General features: G+C 35.1%; 2 protein-coding genes across 2 annotated transcripts; both read left to right on the plus strand.

Moving 5' to 3' along the window:
* The first annotated feature begins 33 nt into the window (after positions 1–33).
* Positions 34–4,238, plus strand: LOC112505164 (TMV resistance protein N-like). Its single transcript, XM_025109108.1, has 5 exons — positions 34–515; positions 696–1,785; positions 1,930–2,256; positions 2,338–3,201; positions 3,660–4,238. Exons 1-5 carry the CDS (start codon positions 34–36, stop codon positions 4,236–4,238), a joined length of 3,342 nt encoding a protein of 1,113 aa, XP_024964876.1.
* A 4,041-nt stretch (positions 4,239–8,279) lies between these two features.
* On the plus strand, positions 8,280–9,905 carry LOC112505163 (pentatricopeptide repeat-containing protein At3g21470-like). Its single transcript, XM_025109107.1, has one exon. It carries the CDS (start codon positions 8,283–8,285, stop codon positions 9,903–9,905), a length of 1,623 nt encoding a protein of 540 aa, XP_024964875.1. The 5' UTR covers positions 8,280–8,282.
* Positions 9,906–11,732: the final 1,827 nt, after the last annotated feature.

The following is an 11,732-nucleotide window of genomic DNA, read 5'->3' on the forward strand; positions in this document are numbered from 1 at the left end:
ATCCATATGTTCACACAGCTTCCATTATTTGTAATGGAGATTACATATGTTCCTCATCGATGGAGATACAATGCCTTTGTAAGTTTCAGAGGTGAAGATATRCGTARAAGTTTCATCGATCATTTGTTCAAAGATTTCAGGCAAAAGGGAATTCWTGCTTTTAGAGATGACACTCAATTGCCAAGAGGAGAAGAGATRKCTTCTGAACTCTACAAGGCCATTGAAGAATCAAGGTTTTTGATAGTTATCTTSTCCAAAAACTATGCCTCTTCAACATGGTGTTTAAGGGAACTTGTAAAAATCCTCGAGTGCAAGCAATTGGGAGAGCACAAACATGAGCTTCGGATTATATTTTATGATGTTAAGCCTAATGTTGTGAGGAAACAAACTGARAGMTTTGCARAAGCATTTGACAAATATGAAGTTTCAAACAAAACAGAGGTGGATAAATGGAGAAAAGCTTTATTCACGGCAAGCAATTTATCTGGATGGGATCTCCAAGACATGGTAAATGGGTAAGTAAATGATACTCTTTAGTGCATGATATGATACTCTTTGGCATTCAAATTAACTAAGGGGACAAAGAATTCATATGCCATTATGTATAGCAGGTGATCTTCTCCCATAATGAAATATAAAATCTAGTAACTCTATGAAAACTTACCTATGCATTTGTGGTTCTTTTTTGTTAACAGCTATGAGTCCAAGCTCATTGATAGTATCTCCAGCGAAATACTTGAGAAGTTATGTGATGGACCCTTACATATCGGTGAAAATCTAGTAGGGGTGGATGCTCGTTTAAATAATCTAAACTTGTTGCGCATTGTTGGTTCTAGTAAGGTTCACATGATTGGAATATGTGGTGTTGGTGGTATAGGAAAGACAACACTTGCCAAAACTATATATAACCTCATGTATATCCACTTTGAGGAATGTAGCTTTTTGGAAGATGTCCAAGGATCCACAAAACGACATGGACTAACTCAGGTTGTAATGCAACTTATTARTGACATCATGAAAACAGCAGATGTGAAGGTATCCAACATCAGTCAAGCAATTATGGTAATGAAGCARATSATAGCATCTAGGAGCATCCTACTTGTTGTAGACGGTGTCGATCATCAAGAACAGTTAGAAGCACTAGCAGGTTCTTGTAATTGGTTTTRTCCRGGAAGTTTGATTATTTTCACAAGCAAGGACAAACGGTTGCTAGCTCATAAGGTGGATGAAATMTATGATATGGAACTGTTAGATGATGTCGAAGCTCTTGAGCTCTTTAGCTTGTATGCCTTTAGACAAAAACAACCTACAAAACACTTCATCGAGCTTGCTGACCAAGTTGTGGATTATGTGCAAGGGCACCCTTTGGCTCTCAAAGTTTTGGGATGTTTTTTGTACGGAGAGACCGTACATGTGTGGAAAAGCGAGCTGGATAAGTTGTGGACATATCCCAATGCAGACATACAACAATTGCTTCGATTGAGTTTTGATGGATTAGACTCCATTCAACAAAGGGTCTTTCTTGATATTGCAAGTTACCTTATCGGGGAAACTAATGATTTTGCAGCGAGTGTACTAGATAGTTGTGACTTTTTTGCTGATACTAGTATCAAAACTCTAGTTGACAGGTCATTAATTACTATTTCCAGCACTRAGTTACTTCAAATGCATAACTTGATTCAATGCATGGCAATGGAGATTGTTCGTGAAGAGTCTAAGCAGGTTGGGGACCGAAGCAGATTGTGGATTCAATCAGAGGTTTGTGATGCATTGAGAAGAAATAAGGTAAAAGTTGGCATATAATTTWATYTTATTATACATAAATGTATACAACTATAAGCAACTACATATATATGTTACTCTTTTTCATATAACTTACATGTTTCACAATACTTACAATCTATTGATGTTATTAATGCTTGTATCTAGGTATCAGGAGCAGTTGAAGTTTTAGTCCTTCTGATAAAGAGATCTAGTCAAAACATTCACATTGATTGTAAATCTTTCACACTTATGAATAATCTGCGGATCCTTGAAATTCGTTATCTGGAACCGCATCGGACATTTCTACGGAATCCACAAAAGGAATCTATCGTGAAGTTCTCTGGAAATTTGGAATTTTTATCGGATGAGTTAAGGCTGTTTTATTGGCATGGATACCCTTTCGACTTCTTACCATCCAAGTTTTATCCAGAAAACATTGTTTCCATTGATATGTCTTACAGCCATATAAAAAATCTCTGGACAACACCCATGGTATAATTTTACTTGTTCATATATTTATTTACGGGCTTATCAACGTAATAATCTAAGCACTTCTTTTGTCCATGATGTCAGTGTTTTAAGAAGTTGAAAGAGATGACATTGAGCTACTGCCATCACCTAACAAATTTGCCCGACTTCACAGATATTCCAAATCTTGAATATCTATTTCTTGATGGTTGTGTAAATTTGATCGAAGTTCACCCGTCTGTTGGACTGCTCAAGAGGCTTCTTTACTTGAATTTGGAAAATTGCTACAACCTCCGGAGTTTCCCAGACAAAGTGCAAATGGAATCTCTTAGACATTTGATTATTTGGGGATGCACAAAAGTGGAGAATTGGCCTAAGGTGTTAGGCAAAATCAAGACTTTGATAGAGCTTGGTGTTGATCTACCTGCCATAAACGAACCTCCATCTATTGTATCGTCTATAAGCAACCTTCAATCATTGTTGATTCATGGACACGAGCGGATCCGGTCTAGATGGCGGAATTCAGAGTTTCAACCTTCATCGTCACCAAGTAAATGGTATCATCCCCAAAGTTTTGTGATCCCTTCGTTTGCGAGTCTACATTTTCTTAAACATCTACACGTTAGCAACTGCAATATATCTGAAGTGAGCTCTGACATCTTTGAAGCCTTATCATGTTTAAAAGAATTAGACCTTCATGGGAATAGTTTTTCTAGCTTGCCTGCAAGTTTGAGTCAACTAAATCAACTTGAATATCTTGATATTAGTGATTGCGAGAAGCTTGAAGTATTGCCAGAAATTCCTCCCAAAGTTTATTCTTTTGCAGCATATGGTTGCACCTCGTTGCACGATGTGCGGAGACGACTACCAATCATGCATCCTAGGGGTTTGCAGATATATCTCTTTGGTTGTCGAAAATTGGTCGAGAAACATACTATTGAAAGCTTGGTGTCTATGTTGTTGCCACAGGTTCCCTCTTGAAGTCTATAACTTCACATCACTACAACAAAAAATCAGGTTTATAGGACTAAGTATCTTATTATACTCTTTTATAAAACTTAAGTTTATATAGTACCAAAAAGCATTGAAAAAAGTTCATATGACACTTTTGTGCGTATTAACAAGTTCTTTGGGACTTCCTCAAAAGTGTCATGTAAAAAATCTTATGCGTCCTGAAAAACTTGTTAAGGAGGCCAAGAACGTCTTCTAAGCTTATCACAATGCATTTATTTGGGACACACAATTGTTTGGTTCTATAAACGTAAGTCCTATATATAAAACAGTTATAAAACAGTTTATTAGGACAATTAAAAAAATTGGCGTCATATAAACCTGATCTTGCTGTAGTGCAGCTCTAGCAACCAACTTTTATATGCTTCAAAATGTGTGTTTACATGTTAAACATATGTGAAATCTTCAATGTGCAGGGACTAAATGACTTCGGTGGAAATTTTGATGTCCATATTCATGGAAGTAGAATTCCTCGGTGGTTTACACATCAAAGTACGAGAAAAGGTGTAATGGTCGTATTACCTTCAAGTTGGCGCTATAATAAGTTTCGGGGATATGTAGCTTGTGTTGTTTTCACGCTCAAAAAACCTTGCAATTATACTGAAGTTCATGAGCTTAGCACTCTAAGATGCTCCGTGAACAACTTTGACGGAGGTAATTTGCACCGAAAGCAGTCATGTGGCATATCTTATGAGTTCGTGGATAACTGCACAAGGATCGTTGGGTCGGATATGATATGGTTGCATTATTCGAAGTCTAAACCGAGTTGGATGAAAGCAAAGAATCTGATTACTTTTTCCTTCAGTTGTCCCTTTCTTGAGGTGAAGCAATGTGGTGTAAGACTTTTTTGTGATGAAGATATACAGGAAGATATGGATTTAAGTATGACCCAAGACCTCTCAACTCAACCACAAGAGGGTGGTATCTTTGACCCAAATCATGAGTGGGTTTTAGGATCGATTAAAGATGAGTATCCAAGGGTTGTATTTAGGTAACAGAGTGGTCTTTTCTTTCATTGAAGAAAATTCATATGTTTTTCATTTACTTTACGGTTTTGCCTTTACAACTTACGATCACGTAGACCCGTGAGACCACTTTTTTACACTTGAAACTTCTCAGCAAAATATTGTGAAGGTAACCTTCACAGTGTCTTTGTTGTGAAGGTTCAGAACTTTTTTACCTTCACAGTGTTTTGCTATGAAATTTCAAGTATAAACTTGGTCTCACGTGAATTAACCCTTGCCTTTAGAGTTTCTTTTTAATTTGTATTTGGCATCACTATTGTTTATTCCAAAAATCGTGCAACTACGACTTAAGGTTGGACATGGAGCTTCGACTAAAGTTAGATAATTTTATGTAACATGTCATAAGAAATTAACTGAAGACAGTATAAAACACAAATCTTTCAGTGACATGGAAAATCCCAAAAGAGCGGGTGGTCGATCATGCATGGATGCACTGATTATATCGATTAATGATATTGAACAGGGGTGTCGTCCTCTACAACGGGTCATACGTAACTAAATGACGTAAGAAATGATAATTATCGTAAGAACTATAACAAAGTTCAGAGAGTATTTCGGAGGGAATTTGCGACTATGAACAGCTGGTAATGTGCATCCCAGTTGATCTGAGGTGCAAGTATTTATACCGTCTTCGATTCATTATGTCTGTTATTTGCAGTTTTAGTATCTTCAGTGGATTCTTGGTCGACCATTATTACAATTATGTTTTGAACGTGTGATATGTTGCTTTTATATATAGATAGTTCAATGCTCCTTTGCATAAAGGCGTCATGAGGGTGCACCCTCACTCATCTTATCTTCATAACGTAAGTGATTGTGTATTTTAGGGGCTGTTTACCTAAATACTTACCCGGTAAAATTCAACAATATCGCTTACTTACCGGGTAAGATTTTATTCACTAAAACGTATCATATGCAACAATTTATCCCGGTAAGCGCTAACCATGGTAAGAGTTCTCGTCCTCAATTATCGGGTAAGACTCTCGATTCTTGCTTTCGCTCTTACAGGGTAAGATTTTTAGTCTTTGTCATATTCATCCGGTAAAGTAAAGTGACTTGGTAAGCGCTTACCCGAGTAAGCGTTTGGTAAACGACACCTTAGTCATATTAAGGATACTGGACTCACTGAATCATCACAGCCCATTTAGGAAATGATATTTAAATTATATGTATTCAATGTACATCTATTACTACCTAGAATAGCCCCAAAACGATGCCTGTAATTACTCTCCTTCGATCATGTATTCTACCTATATAAAGCATGTAAAATAATGAATGAAATATAGTCTTTTACAACAATTCTCTTCTCATCATAAGTCATATTCTTTTATGGCTTTGAGTCGTAAGATGTCTTAGGTCGCAACTGTTGCGAGCTCAATGGTCGTACATCGCTGGTCTTCTTACGTAGGTCGTACGATCTGAAATTTTACCCGGACAACTATCTCAAACAAATACTGATATCACCTCTGTAACCAGCTATTTACACTATAATAAAATTAGGACAATTTAGTAGAGTGCTTAATTCAAATTTTAATTTTTTTTAAACCTTCTACCACCTATTTACACCATAATAAAATTAGGTTGATAGGAATTCAAAAAAAATTAAGCGTTCGAATAGACCGTTTTGTAAAACTTAATTTATAAAACAAAAAAATTAAAACGTCGATAGTCATTGTAATAAGTTCATACGACGTTTTCGACATCGTAACAATTTTTTTAAAACGTTTTTATCACAAACGTCGTTTAGTTATTTGATAGTACACCATTTAGAAATGTGTCTTGTAAAAACAAATGTCCTATAAAAAAATCGGTTTATAAGACAATTTCTCAAAAGTGTCCTATAAATAGATGATGCGACGTTTTGCATTAAAAATGTTTTAAAAAACTTTTTAAGACGTCCAAAAGCATTCTATAAACTGATTACAACGTCTCTAGATATAACACTTTACTTTTTAATCCTATAAAAATGAATCGTATACAACGGTTTATTTGGATTATATATTGATGTCGTTCTATAGACCAAATTTTGTTCTATTATATTTTCTAAAAAAAACTATTAAGAAAAAGTGGGAATAAAACAAAACAATTCAATAAAAAATTTGTAGAGACCCAAACCAAGTAAAACACCAAACCACAGGGACCAAATTTGTAATTTACTCTCATTTTAATTCAATGACTTGTACGAGAAAAAGTTCAAAATAACCTAACAAACTATCTTATTTTAAAAGATTAAGTTCTTTAACTATTTTTTTGAATGAAAAAACCATTAAACTTTCATATTTTGAATGATTAAGTCTTTGAACTATTTTTTTTTGATGAAAAACCATTAAACTTTCTCATTTTAGATAATCAAGTCTCTAGACATTTTTTTTTCAATAAATTAAACCATCGAATATTTAGAAATTGGTTACGTATATCATTTTAACCCAAAAAATGCTATTTGTAACTGGTTATCTTTTGATTCTCCCTCTATTGATGGATAAAAAAACAGATCAAAAGAGGGAGATCAATGGCAAGGGCCAAAAACGTGTTAGGCAATACGAAGAACGAAAAACATTGGGGCAATAGGGAGTGGCGAGGTGGAACGATACAGTTGTTTGCAAGGGGTTTTATTCTTGTATGGTTTGGTCTCGGTAAAATTGATTTAGGTTTGTTTTTATTATAAAACATTCCTAATCAGTTACAAATAGTTTTTTCATTAAAAGATATAGGTAACCTTTCTTTAGAAGTTCGATGGTTTACTTATTCAGAAAAAAAAATTGTTTAACGACTTAACCATTCAAATTGAGAAAGTTTAATAATTTTTTCGTTTAAAAACATAAACTTAAAGACTTAATCATTCAAAATAAAAAAGTTTAATTATTTTTTCATCTGAAAAATAGTTCAAAAACTTAGGGGGTGTTTGGGATTACTTATAAAAACAACTTATTGACTTATTCTGGTGTGGTACCGGTAATAAGCATTTTTAAGTATTTGGATAAATAATTTATACCGATTCCAAACTGATAATAAGAAGTTTTTGAAGAAGTTAAACCATTTTAACTTATAATAAGTTGATAAACATTTTTATAGAAAAATATAAGGTATATTAAATAAACAATCCCAGACAAATGAGTGGGATACAGTTTTTTCTGGACTTTTCGGATGTGTTTAGTATGTAGACTACATGAAACATGACGAGACAAAAAAAAATAGTTCATATTTGACATGCCATGAAAAAAAAACATGAGACAAGGTGGGAGTATTTTTTATTTTAACGGGACTACAAGTTAAATAATAAAATGCTTATCTGCATAAAAGCCTATTTCACAAACTATTGATCCTTAAACCCTACATAAATTGAAGTCTTCTCTAATAGTAAATACTCTTTGATAGCTCCTCTGGACTTTGTCAATGAAAAAGCATCCAAATCTTCCAAGTCTTAGTCAACTACTTTTGTAGGGACAATTCTTATCATTGCTAGCTAACAAAGAGCTATTGTAGTTGTAGGTATATCAACAATAGGCTTATGTAACTGCTAAACTAAATTCAGTAAGGTCTCTGCCTCAAAACTATTAAGGAATTATTGTTGATGGAATCAATGTAGTTTCTGTTTTTTTGGGACTTCAATTTGAGAAATAGATCACCAACTGCAATGCACAACTGGAGTCCGTTCACAACAGGGGTTCAATCATAGATGAATAGAGGCCATGAATGTTCTCAAATAACATTGAACAACATTTAGGGGTAATATGGTTATTTTAACAGTTTTGTCCTGTCCCGTCCTAGTCGTACCAAACATAGGGCAGACAATTAGTCCCATCTTGTCCCGTCCCTTCCTGTCCTGTTCTGTCCAGTCCTATTCACGAATAACAAATATGTTTGCTTGTGGTTTTCGCCAAGGGCATCTTGCAAAATGATGGTGGAAGAGCTTAAAAGTATACAACATACATCAAGTTATGGATCTAATGACGTTTATGAAGAACATATTACACTCAGAAAAGCTGTTTATTTTTCTTCCTTTTTGTTATAATCATGATATCAGCAGATTTTGGGTCTCCTTCAGAATTGAAAGATATTCTTCAAATAGACCCCCAGTTAATCCAAAAAGAATCAGATCTCTGCCACAGGATAAGAATTTCTCTCTCTAATGGTACACCGAAAGAAGCCATTGTAATTTATGCCCAAAATCGTCGTAACCCACTTTGTATACTGAGTGTAGTCCCTTTAGTTTTCAAAGCTTGTGCCTCTCTTTCCATGATTAATAATGGAAAGGCGTTGCATTCCGAATCAATCAAAGGTGGAGTGCAATCTGATGTAGTGGTGGGAACTTCAATAGTGAACATGTATGGTAAATGTCGTGAGGTGATTGATGCTCGCAAAGTGTTTGATGAAATGCCTGTGAAGAATGTTGTGACATGGAATGCAATCATAGGTGGATATATGAGGAATGGAAGAACAAAACCCGCATTATGCTTATTTGAAAAGATGTCTTATAGGACAACAGTTTCATGGATCGAAATGATTGAAGGGTATGCTAGAACAGGTGATACGAAGATGGCAAGGTGTATTTTCGATCAGGTCCCTTTGGTACTAAGAAATGTGGTTACTTGGACTGTTATGGTTGAAGGGTATGCGAGTAATGGGCAAATGAACGCTGCTAAGGATATCTTTGAGGCTATGCCACAACGGAATTTCTTTGTTTATTCATCGATGATTTCAGGGTATTTCAAGAATGGTCATGTGGAGGAGGGTAAGGCTATCTTCGATAGAATTAAGGTTCGGAATTTGGTGAATTGGAACTCGTTGATTTCAGGGTATTGTCATAATGGTCTTTGTGAGGAAGCTTTAGATGCATTTGCAAAAATGCAAGCAGATGGGTTCGAACCCGATGAGGTCTCATTTGCATGTGCTTTATCTGCTTGTGCTCAATTGGGTTCATTAAAAACAGGTATAACTCTTCACCACATGATAATTCAAAGAAGCATTAAACTTAATCAGTTTATTCTGAATGGTTTAGTTGACATGTATGCAAAATGTGGTGATTTGACCAATGCGAGACTAATATTTGAAGGCATGCTGGAAAGGAATGATGCTTGTTGGAATGCTATGATCTCAGGCTTTTCCATCCATGGCCATTGCAAGGAAGCTCTGGAGTTCTTTGATAGAATGGTGAAATCTAGTGTGAATCCGAATGAAATCACTTTTCTCTCTGTTTTAACGGCTTGTGCACATTCAGGGTTCATTCGAGAAGGATTAGAAACTTTCTCTAAGATGGAGAACTACGGTTTATCACCCAACATTAAGCATTACGGATGTTTAGTTGACCTTTTAGGAAGGGCGGGGAGATTGAAAGATGCATATCGAATAGTAATAGATATGCCGATGAGACCAAATGACATGATTTGGATGGCTCTCCTTGGTGCTTGTCGAGTTCATGCTGACATGGATATGGCAAACCAAGTGCTTGAGAGAGTCCGAGATCAAGTCTCTGGCGATTGTTCTCACTATGTGCTTATGTCCAACATGTACGCTGCTTCGGAAAGATGGGAGAAGGCTGAAAGTGTAAGGATTGTTATGTCTCGTAAACGGGTTTCAAAAACAGTCGGGCATAGTTCAGTCATCCTTGACAAGAACCCGGCAGCTCAATTGCTATAGTCTTGTGTTTGGTCCTAATGGTCACCGGCTCGAGTCCCCTTATGATCATTGGAGGTTTTTATGGCTGTTAACTTCAAGCCTCATGGGATATTTCGAGTTGCTTGCGTACAAAAAAGTCAGATGGTAAATTTACTTTATCGCTTTGAACTTGATGATTTTTTAAAAATTAGTATTATATTAAAAATAATAATTTGATTTTAAATACGTAAGCATAATATAAAGCATTTTATATTTTTATATAAATTTATTTATATATTGTATTGTAAGTAGACCCAATCAACATACGTTTCTTGCAACCCAAATTGCTACGGAAAAGACCCAAGTTGCCTTTCCATTGAATCAAGTGAAAATGGCAAGAAATTAAGTAGAGTAAATTACGTTTTTAGTCCCTGTTGTTTGTTAAAAATTGCTATTTTCATCTTTGTATTTTTGAAATTACTATTTTTATCTCTATAATTTACAATTATGTGTTGTTTTCGCTTTTCATCCTTATAGTTTACGAATTTATTGTTATTTTTTCCCCATGATTTACAATTATTTGTATTTTCGTCTCTCATACTTGACTGTAGGAGCAAACTCAAGGACGAAAATAGCAATGAATTGTAAAGCGGAAGAAAACCAGAATTTCGAAATCACAAGGATGAAAGTCGCAACTTTTTACAAACCATAAGGAAGAAAGCGTAAGTTACTCAATTAAGTATTAGAAAATATGAAGTTGACTTGGGTCAACACAACTTAGTCTTTATATTTTTATGGTCAAGAAGTGTGATTTCCCCAATATTGTTTTATATATAACAGAGATATGTTAGAGGTGTGGATGAAGCATATCCCCGTATGCATTCTGCATAGTTCATCCAACGATTGTGAGTTATCAGCTCTTCTCCACTTTCTGCTACTTTGGCTTTTTTACAGTCGTTCATTACTGTTTATATTTCTAGTTTTTTGTCTACTGATTTTCTGGCTATGACTTAGAATTCAGAGTTTTATACGACTTTTTTTTTTAAGTATGTAATAAGTTTTCACCATAGTTTTAATTTGATTTAGAGATTAATGAGCAGTATAATAGTAAGCAAGTAACTAAACGGTATGAGGCGTGGCCGTGAGGTCAAACTTCAAGTTTTAGGAGACACACGACGTCTTTCAAGACATCATTTATGGTGGCAAGTCTGTATATCGTATATATAATTACACACACATATATAGGGGCATTCAGATGCAACCCCTCTAGATTATACAACCGATGCAACCCACTTCTCCACCATCCATTTTTTGTTTTTTTTTTTGTTTTTTTTTGTTTTTCTTATTAAGGGTAGTTACAACCGATCAAATGGACGCTTCTGATTTGGTTGTAAGGGTTGTAGGAATGTAAAGAGTTGCATAGTAACCCACCTCTATATACGTATATGTTTTCAAATATTACTCTAATATAAAACCTTATATAAGTAGGTTATATACTAAAATCTAAGAATAAAACATTAATAAGGTAAATCTACAACTCCATCTGAGTCTCTGAGCAATTCAAATTCAAGTTGCTTAGGGATATAAATCCAGCTGAGCTAAGCTTTATCTCAAGTATTGACTCATTCCCGAGTCAATTATGGGCATGATATATAACTAGTTCCGAGCCAAGTCAAATCCAAGTGAATACAAATCACTAGGGCTGTAAACGAACCGAACGAACACGAACGGAGGCTTGTTCATGTTCGTTCRTTTAACTTAACCGAACAAACGAACGAACACGAACGGTAAACGAACGAAAATCTTTGTGTTCGTGTTCGTTCGTTTAGAAATAAGGTGTGTTCGTGTTCGTTTATGTTCGTTCGTTAA

Source organism: Cynara cardunculus, unplaced genomic scaffold (assembly GCF_001531365.2).
Source record: "Cynara cardunculus var. scolymus isolate 2C unplaced genomic scaffold, CcrdV1 Un_Scaffold_8784, whole genome shotgun sequence".
Taxonomy (NCBI): Eukaryota; Viridiplantae; Streptophyta; class Magnoliopsida; order Asterales; family Asteraceae; genus Cynara; species Cynara cardunculus.